Source organism: Lathamus discolor, chromosome 15, assembly GCF_037157495.1.
Source record: "Lathamus discolor isolate bLatDis1 chromosome 15, bLatDis1.hap1, whole genome shotgun sequence".
In the NCBI taxonomy this organism is placed as follows: Eukaryota; Metazoa; Chordata; class Aves; order Psittaciformes; family Psittacidae; genus Lathamus; species Lathamus discolor.
This window is the reverse complement of record NC_088898.1, coordinates 10101428-10119579: the sequence shown is the minus strand read 5'-3', so window position 1 is coordinate 10119579 and position 18152 is coordinate 10101428. Positions and strand designations below refer to the sequence as shown.

Here is an 18152-nt window from a genome sequence, read left to right as displayed (position 1 = left end):
TGCATCTATGCTTCCTTGCACAGTGTGTTTCATCCCGGTCCCCTGCGTAGCCTGCACTTTTTGTTAGGTGTGATGCTGCTTCTGTTGAAGCACGGCAGGATGTGTCCTGACTGATCTCCTTTGTGGGAGGGTGCATGTCTAGTGGCGGCTGGGTCCTGCCAGAGCCTCTTGTGTGACCATGAAAACCTGATGCCTATAGACACCAAGCTAACTGAGAGGTGGTGGTGGTGGCTTTTGTGAAGGAGGATGTGGAAGGTGAAGAGTTTAAGCTACATCATTTAATAATCCTTGGGATGCTGTCATGCTTCCCAGGCTCATAAGTGGTGCTTGCCTTTCTTCCTTTGCGGTAACAGGTGGTCCCTCTTACTGCACCATGGCTGGGGTTTGGCAGGGCACGGGCTGACACACAGGGCACCCTCAACATGGAGAGGTTGCTGCGTTTTGTGAGCTAGTATCAAGGAAAATCCTGATCTGAGAGAAGGAAATACAATGTATGAGATAATAAAAGATTCTCAGGTGGAATTGTGGCCATAATGGAGAGAAACTTCAAGCAGTGTATTATGAACTGGATGGGAAGGGAATGCCTGGGAAGAGCCACAAGAGCATATGTACATGTATATATATGTATATATACATTTATATATATGCCTGAAGGTGGTGAATGGACCTGTGACCACGAACACAGTCCTGTTGACTTGCATTGCTAATTCAGACTGGACCTGTCTTCTCTTGTAGCAGCCATACTTCAAAACTCACTTGAAAAGAAATGAACACCACAAGAATCTATTTTTGAAATCATGTTAATTTTACTGTTTGCTGACTATTAGGAAAGTCACCCAATAACTTGTTAAAGTGAGGCTGGATTTGTATGGAAGAGCAAGGTTCTGTTGCCAGCAGATAGCTCAACATAGAGCAGCTCCAGTTCTGGTCAGGTCCTCTATGCAGTCTCAGAGCTGCTTGAGGCTAAGCGTGAAAATAGCTGTGCTTATTGCACTGAGGCTCTGCACACACTTAAAGTTAAGCAAATATTCAAAGTGGTTTGTTGGCTGTAGCTCAAAAAGGAGTTGGGAGTAATTAGAGCCACTTGCAGAAGGCGACACTTGCTGGTTTTTACTTTCCAAGTATGTAATTTGGAAAGCTGTAAGAAGAACTGTCAGGAAGGGCTGTTGAAAATGAAGTCAGAAGAGGTCATGAGAATATAAATTGCTTTTTCTCCTCCTTTTAAAACATTTATAATAACATTTTTTCTTTGTAAAGAGCTTGTAAGCCAGGGTTGTGAATCACATGCATTGTGCACAATGGAGCCATTGTATGTGGTTTTGTCACTATTTAATATGGAACTAAGAGAAGATAGGAGAAACTGAGCTGTCAGAATTAACAGAAGCTGTAAAAAGAGCATAGGTCTATAGCTGGTTGGGTTTCTGGTTTTCTTCCCTTTTTGTTAGTGTTAGGACCAACAGAACTGCAGCAGTGCTTGAGGGGCAGTCACCTATGGTACCATCCGCTATTGATGACAAGAACCATGGAGTGTGTAACACTGGACTGACACGTGCTCCTTGATGCAAAATACGGCATTTGAGGCATGGCTTCATTCAGCTCTTAGGGGAAATGGAGCTAAAGGCAACGATGGACAGACAGATTCTTGAGGGTGTGATGGAGAGGAGGTGTTGATGTTTGCTGTAATCGAGGAGCTCAGGGGAGACCTTGGGGCCAGGGGAGCAATGAACAGAATGCACAGTGTGTTTGCATGGCTGATAAAGTATGATGTAGCAGTCGGATTTCAGAGAGATGATTTCAGAGTGGAAATAGCACTGTGAAGGGGGTTAGATGAGTTTATAACAAGCAGGAAGAACGAACAGCACTGGGTTATAAGATGGCAAAGAGAAGAGCAGCCAGTCCAGACAGAGCAGAAGAGGTGATGGCTTTGTGTGGATCCAGGAAAGCTGGAGAGGAAGAGCAAGGCTATGGGTAAATTAAAATCTAAAAGAAGACCAGAAATGGGCAGTGAGGCAGAGCTGTTCAGAGGCTTGTTACTAAGGAAAAGGAATGGATCTTAAAGGAGATGAACCAGAGATGTGCTGTTGCCTCAAGCAAAATATATCCTATTGACTTGGATTTGAAAAGGGCTGGGAAAGAGTCCATGGATTCCTCCTTGCACTCGAGCAAAATGCTGTAGCTGTGTTCATGCTGGTGTGGGTAAAGGACGATAATGGGGATCTGGGGAGGAGCTCAGAAGAGACCCTTGGGTGATTAAATAGACAAATACTCCTCCCCCCCGTAGGGTTGAGTAGGATTTAGAAGATAATAATACCATTTCTTGACACATCTGTGTGTTGAGGTTGTGATGGAGGTGTCTTTGGGTGCTTTGCTGCAGCTCTGCTGGGTGATCAAAATGTTACGCTTCTTCTTTATGACCAAGGAGATAATCCTACAGGGCTGATGTGATTGCAGGTGGGTTTTAGTCATGTTCAAGGTCAAGCTTCATCTCAAAGTCTTGTGTTGTTTTAAGCCCGTAAAACAAGAAGACTTGTTCAACAGGTCCATTGGAGAGAGGAGCCCAGGGATTTGAATGTGGCTTAAGACTGGAACAGTTTCAGGTACACATTTGTCTGAAACTTCTTTTTTCTAAGCAAGAAAAAAATCCACGGAGTAGATGACATCTGAAATGGTTTATTAAGAACAAATACAAAGAAAAATGTCACTTACAGGGAGAACTATGACTCAGTGTTAGAATGTGGTTTTGATCTCCAGAAAAGGTGAGAAGAGGCAAACACACATTTGGCAGATCCCTATGTGCAGAAAATCTAAAACCAGTGCAAAGAAGACTATAACCATGAGGTGTGAAGAGGGGAGAGGTGGAGTGAAGGTGGAGGATAATCCTACAGATAGTCCACATGTTGAGTGAGAGGCCTTTCACTTCCAGGGAAGTGGATGTATTTTATTAACAGTTTTCGATTATAAAAATGGAGATTGGGAAGTAAGATGATAATATTAAAGGGGAAAGCAAAATTTTCATGTCTTGGTGTGCAGTGTCTGGGACCTGAGTATTTTCCATTCCAGAACATTGGGATGTATTCAAATGCAAATACCAATGCTGATGGCAAAACTCAGCTGGTACCTGTGAGTAAGAGTGGCACAAGATCCATGATCTGTGATCAGTTGGGAATTACAGTCAACAAATTCCCTACAGTCAAGAAGGTCCATAACATGAGTGGTGCTGCAAATACTGTTTGCTCCAAAGATCTGAAGGGCTCCTTGTGAAGGTTTGGATAGGTCTCCATCCCCCTGTGCTCTGCCTGGGGAGCCCTTTGACAAGACAAGGTCACAGTTTGGAGGGCAAAAATCCCAAGGATTTGTTTTAATGTTAGAGTTTAATTCCCTTTTTGCAAATCTCATCTTTTCTGAAAGACTTGAGCCCTTTGGAGCACAGTTCATGTTATGCACTCATGTATCACAGGAGGAGTGGAAAGGGATCTGAGACAGTGAGTGTCTTCTTTTAACAAATCAAACTCAATCAGATGGTGACTGGCTGAGAGGAAAGGTGTTATTTTAATGATTGAACCTCTTCACCTGCTTGCAGGATAGGGAAGCTACAGTACAGAGCCAAAAACTGGAGTAAAAAGCTGGAAGTAGGGGAGAGAGAAACCAGATGATGTTATACAACCGTTTGTGGAACCTAAGAGGGATTTGTTTCTCCATGAATGTATGTACCAAGATGCCATGAGGTTTTTTTCCCCTTCTATCTGAATGAAGCCTACAGGGATGGTGGAAGGGGACTCTTCATCAAGGAGTGTAGGGACAGTAGAATGGGTGGTGGGCTTAAACAGGGGAATTTCAGGTTAGATACAAGGAAGAAGTCCTTCCCTGTGAGGGTGCTGTGGCGCTGGCACAGGGTGTCCAGAGAAGCTGTGGCTGCCCCATCCCTGGCAGTGCTCAAGGCCAGGTTGGACACAGGGGCTTGGAGCAAGCTGCTCCAGTGGAAGGGGGCCCTGCCCGTGGTAAGGGTTGGAACTGGATGGGCTTTAAAGTCCTTTCCAACCCAAACCAGGCTGTGACTCTATGATACCATGATTATTTTAGTTAGTTTAAAATGCGTAACAAAAATGTTTATTCTTACTAAATGTAACAAAACCTTCCTGGCGTGGGAACAGAAACACAGGCGAGGCCTTGCAAAACAGAGTTACTTTAAATGTACTTGTGTGCTTTTTCCTGCACAGGACTTGGTGTTGGTGGAACTCCCCTGCAGTAGCGGAGTTAATATTAGCAGGGTGAGCTCAGCTGTCTGGGCTGATGATGCGTGTTGGAGATCAACATGTGCTGGCTGTCTGAATGGTTTGTGCACCTCCAGTGTTCTGACAATGGGGAAGACCCTTGCTGGAACTGGGGTCATGGAGTTGTGTATTTTAAATTCATTTTCTTGTACAGTGGGCAGAGGGATGTTCCAGGGCACCAGGCACAGCTCAGCCATTGGTCAGGGATCATGTACACACTGCATTAACTCTTGTGTGTGCCTGAGCTTCATGTTCTGTAGCAAAAACACTGCCGGTGCTGGAATTTGATAGAATCCCAGCCTGGTTTGTGTTGGAAGGGACGTTAAAGCTCATCCAGCTCCAAACCCTGCCACGGGCAGGGACCCCTTCCACTGGAGCAGCTTGCTCCAAGCCCCTGTGGCCAACCTGGCCTTGAGCACTGCCAGGGATGGGGCAGCCACAGCTTCTCTGGGCACCCTGTGCCAGAGCCTCAGCACCCTCACAGGGAAGAGCTTCTGCCTAAGAGCTCATCTCAGTCTCCCCTGTTCTGTCAGGTTAAAGCCATTCCCCTTGGCCTGTCCCTCCAGCTCTCTCTTGTAATACTGTCTGTCTGGTCCTGTGTGTTCTATTTCTGTGAAAACTTAACTTTCCACCAGCAGAGCAGAGATTCTAATGCTTTGCTGCGGGTGGACATGCCTCGGGACGCTCTCTCTGCAGCCCCCTGGAGGAAAACAGCATTTGGGTTTGAATGTGTGTGAGCAACAAGTATGACAGTCTGGATCTTGGGATTTGTTCCATTTCTTCATCCTGACATGTGATTCTTGCAGCATATTGTGGATTCTCTTTAATATTTTGCTTGTGTACTCTTTCAGGTAGAGGCATTAACCAATCAACCCAGAGCCACCACGGTACATGCTGTCAGAGATTCCGAACTTGCCAAACTCCCTGAGGGAGCACTGGCATCGATCAAGCGCAAATTCCCCCAGGTAAGGAAATGAAAACTCAGTTCTGTCTGTCTCAAATGATGTCTGAAGAGCTAAAACTCTCCATTAGCACCAAGTCCTTTGAGGGTTTTATATGCTGATGCATACTGAGAAACATCTGGTTTTCTTTGTCCACCTGATCTGATCTATACCAGGCTTTCATCAGTTTCTCTTACTTCAGCATGCTTTATTGCAGGGCTGTTTTGTGTGTCTGGCAGGACCTCACGTAAATGCAGGCTATGCTTATTTAGCAAAGTGGAAATCACTTAGTGCTGTTGATACTAAATGGAGTTTGACTTCTAAAACCACTTTAAGGTGTTGTTACTCATTTGTCTTGCTCACTCAGACTTGGAGCCAGCACTTGGTTACACATACCTTTATTCCCAGAGCATCAATATTGGGGGTTTGGATTTCCTTTCCCTTGCATTTTAGGCTGTCAGTCATTATTCTGCTACTGCCACATCTGTCTGTGTCTTGAAGACTGGGATTGCTCCCTGTGAATCCATCAACTTATCCGTCTCCTGTAATTCACTTGACATTATACCCCCCTCCTGCACAACTGGAGTCTGACGGACTCGAAATGTAATTCTTTTGTCCCTAAGTGAATCAGGGACATTATACTAAGCACTAAATCGTTGCATTAGCCTTAAAGGCAGCTTTTTAATGCTGTTACTTCAAATTATGTCTGATTTTTCTTTTTGCTGTTTTTAAGGCATATACTTACTTTGCCACATCTCTTAAAAAGACCTGCAAAAGTAATAAACCAAGTTAAAATCCTTGCATAAATCCTGGCATTCTGCCTCTTTCCTAGGGCACAGTAATTTTTTAATTACTATTTTTTAACTGTATAACATAAAGCCTATATTCATGCACTCTCCTCTGTCAAAGGCTGTGGGGTATTGTCTCTATTATTGCAATAGGTGCTCAGAAGTTATGTCAGTGACAAATAATCTTCCTGGTTTCTCTGTGAGCATTATTTTGGCTGAAGTGTTTCTGAACTTGTGGTGTGGGTTGTTAAGGCATTCCTGTGCTCAGGGTCTCTCTTGAATAGTCCTCTGAGCCTCATCTTCTCTATTTGATGTAACGGGTTTCCTGCCCTGATTTATGACCTGGTAGTAGTGTTCAACTTGTGCACGTACAAGGAGGAAGTTCTTCCCTGTGAGGGTGCTGAGGCGCTGGCACAGGGTGCCCAGAGAAGCTGTGGCTGCCCCATCCCTGGCAGTGCTCAAGGCCAGGTTGGACACAGGGGCTTGGAGCAAGCTGCTCCAGTGGAAGGGGTCCCTGTCTGTGGCAGGGGTTGGAGCTGGATGAGCTTTAGGGTCTCTTCCAACACAAACCAGCCTGGGATTCTACGATTCTATAACTAAGCTGATCAGAAGATGCTTTGAGAGTTGGCGCACCTCCTCTGCTATGGAGACAGGCTGAGAAAGGCTGGAAAATACACTGCATATATATAAATTTTTATATATAGATTTATATATATATAAATATAAATGTATGTATGTGTGTGTCAGAACATATGAAGGAAGAGGCAGTCCAAGAGAAGAGTCTAGAGCACACAAAAGGTGGCTGGTAGGTGTTTAGAAAAGTCACCTATAAAGGCAGAGAGACAGTGAAATGTTAAGGGAAGACATGGCAGCTATTTTCAAATGGATAAAGTTGTTCCCTGATAGAAGGGCATGAGCTACTCACCATATTGGATAGAGCAAATGGTGGGGTACTGAAATTGCAGCAGGTGGATATTGAGGAAAAGCTGATTCTGCTCCCTAGAAAGACTGACAAATTGTTACTTGGTTTTATAACCTCTTAAAAAAGCTATGCCTGAGGTAGTGCTAAGTGCCGAGCAGGGGGATGTGCCAAGTGATTTCTCTCTGTCTGGTTTTCTCTCCCGTTATTCTAGTGGAATGATTTACACACAGGATTTATGATGTTGTTTTCCTCATCCATCCAGAAGTACTGCAGCAATGAAGGGATAGCTGGTGCAGGAGTTTGAAACAACTGGCAAGTTAGCAGGAGCTTGTTTGTGATTCAGCAGCAGGATGGAGGGTTTCCCTCTCAGTCCTTTGCACATCAGAAAAGAATCTTTTATAGAATCCCAGCCTGGTTTGTGTTGGAAGGGAGCTTAAAGCTCATCCAGCTCCAACCCCCTGCCATGGGCAGGGACACCTTCCACTGGAGCAGCTTGCTCCAAGCCCCTGTGTCCAACCTGGCCTTGAGCACTGCCAGGGATGGGGCAGCCACAGCTTCTCTGGGCACCCTGTGCCACAGCTTCAGCACCCTCACAGGGAAGAGCTTCTGCCTAAGAGCTCATCTCAGTCTCCCCTGTTCTGTCAGGTTAAAGCCATTCCCCTTGGCCTGTCCCTAAAGGCCCTTGTCCCAAGCCCCTCTCCAGGTTTCCTGTAGCCCCTTTAGCCCCACTGGAGCTACTCTAACGTCTCCCCTGAAGGAGCCTTCTCTTCTTCAGGCTGAACAATCCCAAGTCTCTCTGCCTGTCTTCACATGGCATCCCAGACATTCCCTATTGAAAGTGGTTCACAGTGCAAAACTTCCTTGTTTTCTCCAGGCTCAGCTCCTGCCTGAGGGCCCAGTTCTCCAGCGTAGCTGTCAGGGCACACAGCCAGTAAGAGCATTTGCTCTTCTGACAGCCTCTGTGCTTGCTTCTGGTGCTGCTTGAAGCTTTTCAGTGTTGCAGGAGTGTAAGGGAATTGATTCTTTCTATTTTCATCGCTGCCTTCAGTTCTGGAAAGTAGGACAGAGAATCAGCTCACGATTTTTGGCACCTCAAAGCAGCTTCGAAGCAGTAGCGAGAGTGCAGCATTTGTGAACAGATTATAGAGATGTTCTAACAGCAGCATGTAACTTGGATCACATTTCCTAGATTAGCTTTGCCTCTACCAAGCTGAGATTGTTTTTATTATTCGAACTTGAAACCCACTGTAACTGATGGAAATTGCACTGAGAAATTGCTTAGGAGCTGGGGGGGGGAACTGTGAGACAACCTTCTGCATGCTATAAAATACACATGTTTTCTGCATCCTGCTCTTGGGGTTTAAATACATGCAGTACCCAGCACCCATCCTGAACAGTGAGTCCTGCTACCTTTGTGTGCTTTCCTGAGGTGCATGGAGCCTTCCCTGCTGTTATCTGCCTCTCAAAGCACAATCTGTAATGTGCCCTCTCTTCAAAACGTTTTCTTCTGCGTTGGCTGTAGTGTGCATCACATTATTTCAGCTTGGTGTAGCACTGGAATAGGTCAGGAGAGGTCATGCTTCTAGAGTTTTCTGTATTTATTCTCGTGGTCCGTTCAAATAAGTTTTTTCTTGGCTGCAGAAGTGGATGTGAAAAGGAGAGAAGAACAATGTTCATTGGGAGCATGGTCACCGCCTGTAGCTGCCCAACGCGAGGCAGGCAGGAGCGAGGGCTGAATCACAGCTCTGATGTGAGAATGCCATTTTTCTTCAAGACACAATTGATCACAAGTGTTAGAAGCTCAAAGAGCCCCAGGATAAAGCTTCAGTTCTCCCGTGTGCTGTAGCAGCATTTGAAAGGTGCCAGAAATGGTTGTGAGTGAGCCTCGAGCATTTGCTTTGTCACAGCAGTTCTCCAACTGTCAGAAGTTTTCATGGGAGACCCCTTGCTAAGCTCCCTGATTGTGTGACAAGCAGAGTGTTTAGCAGAGCTGGGGCCATGGAAAGCTTCAGTAATGCCCTGGTTTTATTCAAGTTGAGGATCTAATTTACCTCTCCTCCTCCCTTGTCCCTCACGAATTAAAAAAGCTTAAGAAAGCTGGTAGAGAATTATTTCAACTCCTGGCAAGAGCTCTGCAGAAATGAACCTGCTATTATGTGACTTTGTACAGGTGAAATGTTCTTATTACTATTTTACCCCAATTGCATTTACTTTGTAGAACAGAAAGCCCTTGGCAGCCCTGTTTTCCATGCTAGCTTATTCGGTCTCTGTGGTAGAAAGCACTTTTACATGTCCTTTAACAAAATCACATATGTTAAGGTCTATAATACCCTGTTGTGAAGGCACCAATAAATTGTTATTTGACATATTTAATTTAAAGGTGGCTACTGGATGACTGGTTTGAATTTTAAAGGCTTAACTGTTGTATTAACCTAATATTTGAAATTCATAGTCACCTGAGAAAGTCTTTAGCTCACCTGTGAGCCCGCTTGTTCACTGTGAGAACCATAGAACCACAGCCTGGTTTGTGTTGGAAGGGACCTTAAAGCTCATCCAGTTCCAACCCCTGCCACGGGCAGGGACCCCTTCCACTGGAGCAGCTTGCTCCAAGCCCCTGTGTCCAACCTGGCCTTGAGCACTGCCAGGGATGGGGCAGCCACAGCTTCTCTGGGCACCCTGTGCCAGCGCCTCAGCACCCTCCCAGGGAAGAGCTTCTGCCTAAGAGCTCATCTCAGTCTCCCCTCGGGCAGGTTCAAGCCATTCCCCTTGGCCTGTCCCTACAGGCCCTTGTCCAAAGCCCCTCTCCAGGTTCCCTGCAGCCCCTTTAGGCACTGGAGCTGCTCTCAGGTCTCCCCTTCAGGAGCCTTCTCTTCTCCAGGCTGAACAATCCCAGCTCTCTCAGGCTGATGTGCATTACACAGCACCTTTACCATCGGTTAGTTGTTACTGTGAATTTGGGTATTTGTGTAGATTTTATGTCAATTTGCCATGATTTCCCTAAATCAGTTTTTTTAGCCAAGATGGGAAAAAGCTGTGCTTGTTCCCATTGTTATCTGTTAGGGGAGAGTCTGTTTGCCAGGCAATCCGTACTGTTCACACACTGAAAGAAATTTCCATAGGGAAGTATTTTACAGCTGAATTCTCATGAAAATACTTTTCAAAAGTGCTTATTGTAAAGCAACTCTTAAGTTTCACAGTTGAATAGGAACAAAAGCTTTAACTCGAACCCAGCCATGGAAGACTAGCTGGGTGTGGATAATAGGTAGAAATACTTAAAGGGATTATAGGAAATAGAATGCTATAGTGTGACTGTATCCACTTGGTGTGGGAATTGGAGTAGCTGTGAAGCAAGTGGTGCTCAGGAGGATCCCCAAGACCCGTGATGGATGGCGCAGCGTCTGCGCCAGCACTGGCGGATGATGGGGAGCTGTAATTCTGCGTGGCCACCTGCACGAAGGTCATTTGTTTTGGAACCGGAATTAGTCATCCTAAAAAGGCAAATACGGTCCCCTTGGGAATGGGAAATTCAGCCCTTGCCCTGCAATGCAGAGGCTGCAGGTTGGTTGAGTAATTTAATGTTAGTTAAGCAAAAGGAGAATTAATGGTTTCGTGGAGCCTTCTCTGTAGCTACTGCAGGAACAGACATTCACATTCAATCCAGGGGGAGCTGGGGGGATTGGAGGCTGCTAAGAGAGCTCGAGTGGGTCTTACTGGGAATGGAGCTGATTCAGAAATAGTCAGGAAGACAACATATTTCTGGGTACATGGTAAGCTGGGTCAGGGGCGTGGAATTGTGCTGAATAAAGTGCTCTCTATTGCCATTTGAGAAAGAAAAATACTCTTTGTCCTGTTTTGCCCTGCACAAGAGTGTTCTGGTGAGTCAGTCTGGAAAGGTGAGGAGGTGGGAGGATGAACATTTCATTTCCTTTGCCTCTCTGGAGAAGGGCTTTGGACAAGGGCCTGCAGGGACAGGCCAAGGGGAATGGCTTGAACCTGCCAGAGGGGAGACTGAGATGAGCTCTTAGGCAGAAGCTCTTCCCTGTGAGGGTGCTGAGGCGCTGGCACAGGGTGCCCAGAGAAGCTGTGGCTGCCCCATCCCTGGCAGTGCTCAAGGCCAGGTTGGACACAGGGGCTTGGAGCAAGCTGCTCCAGTGGAAGGGGTCCCTGCCTGTGGCAGGGGTTGGAACTGGATGATGAGCTTTAAGCTCCCTTCCACCCAAACCAGTCTGTGGTTCTATGATTCTGTATAGATTTTTCCCTCGGATGGATGGACAAGCCTCTTTCCAAGGGAAACCTTGCCCTCTTGTGAAAGGAATCTGGTGTATTAACAGAGAACTCTGAGGAAATTTCAGTTCAGTTGTTAGCTCCGGTCCCAGGCGCTGTTCTTCAGCGTTGCCATGACTGCGGCAGTGACTCATCCCGTTGTGGTTGGTGACTTGCTTGTCTTACAAAGTCACCAGGGAAATAATTGCTCCATATCTTACGTAGCAAGGCTGCAAAGTCTGCTCCAGCAAACAGGCAAAGAATATTTCCCAGCAATAGGAGCAGCCAGCTGGAAAATGAGACCAATAGGTTTTATTCTTAGTTCCATCGTTAACCTTGGGCATTTTCTTTAACGGAGCTGGAGCTCTCCTGAGGTGTCTGTAAAGCAGAAACAGTGCTAAATACAGGAGATGGTTTTAGTAAGCAATTAAAATTCTGATGTTTAAAGTGGTTCAGAAGTGTAAGATGTTCATCACACCTTCCAAAGCTGCTGATGGAAAGTGCTGGTTGTGCAGATATGGGTTGTTGGGTGAACACATGTGAGCTGGGTTCTCGGGAATGCTCTCAGGAGGCAGGACAGTCAGCCTCTTTTATTAAGAATTCCCCCTTTCCCTCCCTGCTCCCCATAGTTGGGTCAGTTTTCTGTAGCTACACTCAGTGCTGTTTATTGAATTTCAGAACTGCAGCTCTTGCTGTTGGTAAAGCGGTAACAAGTCTGCTGGGTGATCATCAGCTCTTGTTATGTTTTGGACAAATGGAAGCGGTTTAGATGCTGTCTGGTATTCCAGGATAAGGGAGGAGCTGGGAAAGCATTGCTGCTCTTGATTCAGCAGGTATGGACAATCTCTGTGTGCCATGGGGGCAAGTACGAGAAGCTTTAAAGAAGTTGGTCTTGGACCACTGTGGAGATGGATCCCTGCCCATGGCAGGGGGTTGGAACTGGATGCTCTTAAGGTCCTTTGCAACCCTAAGCGTTCTGTGATTCTATGGTTGATGTGGCACCTTCAGGACAGTGCAGTTATGGCTGTGGGACAGAGAGTACTGGAATAACTTTGTTTAGCTCTTACCCCTTACTCTGCTCAAAGTCACCCTCTGTTAGAAGCTGCCTGTTTGCTCTTCTCCCTTCCTCCTACAGATGCTTAATAAATCTTGATGCTTATTAAAGCGATGAGTTGCACAGTCTGGGGCCATTTATTTCATTTCATTTTCCAAGCAGGCTATAGATATGATTCTGATGGACATGCTGACCTGGCTTAGTGCTTACATGGCCTTTTACTTGAAAGATGCACCCTGAAGTGCCTGTTCCTGTGGGAACAGTGCATCTGTCTTCGTCTAAAGTCTAAGGTAGCTGTTTCCTGCTTCTTATTGAGCTTATGAAGAGTCTGGGGAACATTTCTTGTGTTGTTATTTTATGTCTTCCTGAAGATTAGAGTTATTTTAACCTTGAATTATTTATTAGGGAGACAGTGTCTAATGATTGCTCTATTAATTCTTAATGCATTTAAATATCCCTTTTCCTTGTTTGGTAAAACACTTGCACAGAGCTTTGTGGAATGAATGACGCATTCCCCATGTCTGTCACTCCTTGGCATTGCAATTATTAGTCTTTGGCTACAGCACTTGTTGGGATTATTGATTGTTGGGGATGAGCTGGTCAGATCTCAGCTGTGCTGGGTTGGTTGAGTATTGGTTTATATCCATGTGAGTCCTGTTGGAAAAAACACTGGAAAAAAAATATGTCCCTAAAAAGGTCTTAGAGAAACGTGACTTGAGGGGAGAGCAGTTTGTTAGGTAGTTTGTTCTGATTCTGCAGACAGTGTGTCTGTATCCCTTTTATTCAAGATACCTTGTATTGATTACTGTAAATATGGACTAATTCCTAAGGTCAGGTGGAAGCAGGATTGTGGGGGAGATTCTGTAGCTTCGAGGCTTTTTGAGCCCTTAATACCTACAGACAGTGGAGGTGGCAACAGCCACCCAGGAGTGAGAGTGACCCAGAAGTCCCAGTGCCCTGCAGGGAGAAACGAGAAGAACTGGAAATGCAGCTTGATTGTTTGACGAAAAGTTGGATTTTTTCATCTCTGCTGTGCCCTGGGGAGACCTCCCCTGAGTCCTGATCCAGCTCTGGGGCAGCAGCACAAGAGGGACATGGAGCTGCTGGAGCAAGGCCAGAGGAGACCATGGAGATGCTGCGAGGGCTGGAGCAGCTCTGCTCTGGAGCCAGGCTGAGAGAGCTGGGCTGGGGCAGCCTGGAGAAGAGAAGGCTCCTGAAGGGGAGACCTGAGAGCAGCTCCAGTGCCTGAAGGGGCTGCAGGAAACCTGGAGAGGGGCTTGGGACAAGGGCCTGTAGGGACAGGCCAAGGGGAATGGCTTGAACCTGCCCGAGGGGAGACTGAGCTGAGCTCTTAGGCAGAAGCTCTTCCCTGTGAGGGTGCTGAGGCGCTGGCACAGGGTGCCCAGAGAAGCTGTGGCTGCCCCATCCCTGGCAGTGCTCAAGGCCAGGTTGGACACAGGGGCTTGGAGCAAGCTGCTCCAGTGGAAGGTGTCCCTGCCCGTGGCAGGGGTTGGAACTGGATGAGCTTTAAGGTCCCTTCCAACCCAAACCAGGCTGGGATTCTATGTTTTTCTTTTGTTCCCCAAAACAAGTTAATCACTGTCTGTTTGGGGTTCACTTTGTTTTCCTGTTCTTCCAGATTACACTAAAATAAGGTAAAAGAAATCCAGACAAATGATCAGTCACCATATGTTCCAGCTAGCGAAGAAGCCATGCTTATAAACCTTGTCTCTGTACAGTTTAACTTGATATGATGTCTTACAAGAGGTTGAAATGATCCGTTTAGATGCACTATTTTTAGTACATTCTGCCTGAATGTTTATTTCTTTCTTTCTCTCCCATTGCTAGGTTGTGACTAGACTTATTCACTTGCTGGGCGAGAAGATTCTTGGCAGTCTTCAGCAGGGAGGTAAGACTTGTTCCTGGACTACTCCATTGATGCTGATGCTTCCTGAGAGCTGGATTTATACCCTTAAATCTGGAATCAGAAAAGCACATCCTTGAAATGAGGATTTGTCACTAAATATTTTAGATGTTGTCACAAGTGGTGATTTTATTATATATATGTGCACAATTTCTTTTGGCAGAGCATAGGTAATTCAGTGTGGGAATGGGATGATTTGCAATTGAAATAGAAAATGAGTGCTGCTTGTGTGCACTGAAATTTCCTTGATTTTCTTGTGAGAAGAGCTCCAAGGGAGTGTTGGAAATAGCTGTAATAGACTTGAATCAGGCAGTCTGAGTGGCAGCTCCTGGAGACTGACTTAATCTGTCTGTATTTGCATTATGTTACTGTATTAATTGAGAGGAAGTGGTCCTATGGGTTGGTTCTTAAGCTTTTTGTATGTGGCACAGGCAAAACAAAGTGTATTTACTGACAGAAGTGAGTAGGAGGAAATGTTCAAGGTGCAGTAGTTTGGAACTGAAACAGGGGAAGTTCAGGTTAGATAAAAAGAAGCTGCTTTGCATTGGAACAGGTTGTCCCGTGAAACACCCCATCCCTGGCAGTGTTCAAGGCCAGACTGGGGACAGTCTTGGGGAACATGGTGTAGTGTGCCATGTCCCTGCCCGTGGAAGGGGGTTGGAACTGAATGAGCTTTTAATGTCCCTTCCGACACAAACCTGGCTGGGATACTTCAGATGTTGCCACAGCTTCTCTGGCCACCCTGTGCCCGCGCCTCAGCACCCTCACAGGGAAGAGCTTCTGCCTAAGAGCTAATCTCAGTCTCCCCCCTGGCAGGTTAAAGCCATTCCCCTTGGCCTGTCACTGCCTGCCCTTGTTCAAAGTGCCTTTCAAAAGTGCCTTTTTATCTCTCTCTTAACATGTCATTTAAATGCACGCCACATTAAAAAAACTATTTTACCATTGCCTAACTTCCATGGCAGCAGCCAAAAATGACAGAAATTGATCTTCACCTTCTCAAGGAGGAGATCTGTGGGAACTCTTTTATATGCCCTGGAGGATGTCACATTTCTCTTGGGTTAAGCAATTCTCTGACACTTTCCTTGCTGCCTGGCAGTTGAAAACCATGACGTGACACTGAAGTGACACACAACTCCTGGGTTGGCTGATGGCAAGTCTTTTCTTTCCGAACAGGTCATCCCCTTGGATATCACAGCTCGGGCAGCAAGTGGGATGCTGGGAATCCTGCCAGCAATCTCTCCACAGTGGCAATTATGCCAGTATCTGAAGATGTGCCACTGACAGCTTTTACTCTGGAGCTCAAGCACGCTCTCAGCGCTGTGGGTAAGAGGTGTTCATGTGTTACTGCATCATGGGGAAGGAATGCTGCTTGCCTTTGTGGGGAGGTATGGCCAGGTACCTGGCCTCAGCCAGAGGGGAATTCATGCTGCTTTGGGGGTAGGGAAAGAGCAGTGCTCAGGATCAGCCTTTTTCATGACCTCTTGCTTCACTGTTCCCACCCCTAATGTGAATTTAATTTCAGTGGGAAACTTTGTGGCCTTAATGACTCAGAAATTGTAACCACTTTGTCTGGCCTCTCCTTGGCTTTAGTGGATAGATCCCCCACCAGTGCACTGTGCCCACAGGGCCTCTCTGTGAGTCCAGTTCTCTCCATCTCATCTCAGAGAGCTTTTCAGGCTTTCTCAGTTGTACAGCTTCATCCGCCAAAGGATCTCATATGTACTTTTCTTCTGTTGAGGTAGTGCAGTGAGTGGTAAGCATACGACTTGATGGAAGAGGCTTGTGGAGGAGATCCAGGCTGGCACTGAAAGTTCCAACTTTAATCTTAGATCATTGACAAATTTGTTGCCAGTGTTTGTCTTTCCTGTGCTTGCAAACCCCTGTATTCAGCTCACAGTTGAGTCATTAATTGCTTTACCCATTGGTGCCGTTGTCTGCAAGTTCCAGTTGCTCACAAACCCCTGTATTTAATTCATGATTCAGTTCATGCTCAGTACTACAGTTTGACATTTCCTGAACATACTCTTCTCATCCTCAGACAGTATCACACACCTCTTGAGTAAATCTGCTGTAATCCTTTGATGAATTGTTAGTCTACGCTCTCATGGCTTTTGATTTTGAAAAGTACAGGTTATACAATGCTTGAGGTACAACCACTTACATTTATTGGTTGTTGCCTTTTTGACCGCAAGGGTATCTGGAGCTGGCACTTACTATTCTGCTATAAAAGATCTATTAGGTGAGCAGGCACAGGAAAAAGCTGTTGTTGCTTAATCCCTTTAACCTTTGAAATGTGAATTTGCGTGCAGCTTATGGTGGAGTCACAGTGAGAACTGATTTGTGGGCGGTTGAAGATTCCTCTTACTTTGAGATGCTCCATCCCTAATGGAGCACAGCTCCCAGCTATACTGCTAATGGGTACTTCTTATGGATTGGTGCCAGCTTGTTTTGACGTGTGACAGCACTTGGAGCCTGTAAATAAAACAAACAGACATTTAAGTAGGTAGATGGACTATTTGGGAATAAAAATAACTTCTCCAGTTGAAAGCGACTGGAATGAGGGGGTTTGTGATCACCTTTCCTTGGTCACCCTCTTCGCCTTCTCTTTTCCTAAACTGATGTCTGTGTGGTGCTTGGCAGCTGTAGATGGTACTGCACAACCTTGGCTTCTGAAGTTCTTGCCAAAATGGAGCAGTGGGAAGAGAAAAGTGTTGTGTGAAAACACAGCTGGCCATGTGGCTCCCAGCACAGCTGGCAGAGCAAGCCCGCCAGCATTTATAACCTCTGCTCTCTGGGACAGTCCCTCAGTAATACTCTGAGACGGTGGTGAACCTTCTGCCAGTGCTTCACTGCGAGGGGCTTGCTATATGCTAGTTGTTTCTTTCTCAGCAGCAGCAAGCTCTGCTTGCTGTTTAACCTTTTCTGTTTCCTTCTTTTCTCCTATTGTGTTTTCTCCTATCCCTGTCCAGAGAAGCTGTGGCTGCCCCATCCCTGGCAGTGTTCAAGGTCAGGCTGGACACAGGGGCTTGGAGCAAGCTGCTCCAGTGGAAGGGGTCCCTGCCCGTGGCAGGGGTTGGGACTGCATGAGCTTTAAGGTCCCTTCCAACACAAACCAGGCTGGGATTCTGGGATTATTATTTTTCCTATTAATCCTGGTGGAGCTGAGCACATCTTTGATTAAAAGCTCTTCTGCAGTATTCAGATTTTTAAGAAGTATTTGCCTAACTACTTTTTGTTCTTTTTCTGGGGCCAGCTCAGAGATACCACGTGGCTTTGAATGCTGGTTCTATGTGGGAGCCCTCTGATCATATATAATTTCAAACCAATGTAGGGAGGAATTCAAATCCAACATATGTGTCTCTCCTTCCTTTCTGCCCTTTAAATATAAGCTTTCTTTCCATTTCTAAAAATGTAAAGTGTATTGGAAAGCTCACTGAAATATCTCTTCTAATACTTCAGAGGAGTTTTTAATTGTACTTCTGCCTGGTTTTCCCTTCTTTACACACAAATCTGATTTAAGTGTTAAGTGTTTAATGTGGTGCCTTGACCCTGGCACAACTGAGTATTTCATGCTGGGAAATCAAACTCATTTATCAGTTCTGTCTCTGGCACATGATTTTATAGACTTCTATTAGGCCAAATGTAAATTCTCTTTTGATGAAGTCCAGGCAAGGAAGTTGCTGTGCTAAAATCTTCCCTGAGTGCCTTCTGGACTGGATGTATCTTATTGTGCCAGTATTTTTGCCAGGTGAGGTGGGTTTCATGAGCAAGCTGCTTTAGGGAAAGGTGTCCCTGCCTGTGGCAGGGTGTTGGAACTGGATGAGCTTTAAGGTCCCTTTCACCCAAAACGTTCTATGTTTCTATGATTTGCCATCATTTCTAAGCATCAGAGATCACACCTTGACCTCTGGGCTTCTAGGCTTTCTCTAAGATTTCTCTAGGCAACTTTCTGACTATGTTTTATGAGACTTAAAACTAGGATATCTGTA

At 45.8% G+C, this 18152-nt stretch overlaps 1 protein-coding gene across 2 annotated transcripts in view; it reads left to right on the top strand.

The window, feature by feature from the left end:
- Nucleotides 1–18152, top strand: part of PNPLA7 (patatin like phospholipase domain containing 7) — a 122542-nt gene that overhangs the window by 46081 nt on the left and 58309 nt on the right. For both annotated transcript variants that reach the window (XM_065695324.1, XM_065695325.1), the window contains exons 20-22: nt 5123–5236; nt 14088–14148; nt 15337–15486. In XM_065695324.1, coding sequence (XP_065551396.1) covers nt 5123–5236; nt 14088–14148; nt 15337–15486 — 325 coding nt within the window. The remainder of the gene's footprint in view (nt 1–5122; nt 5237–14087; nt 14149–15336; nt 15487–18152) is intronic.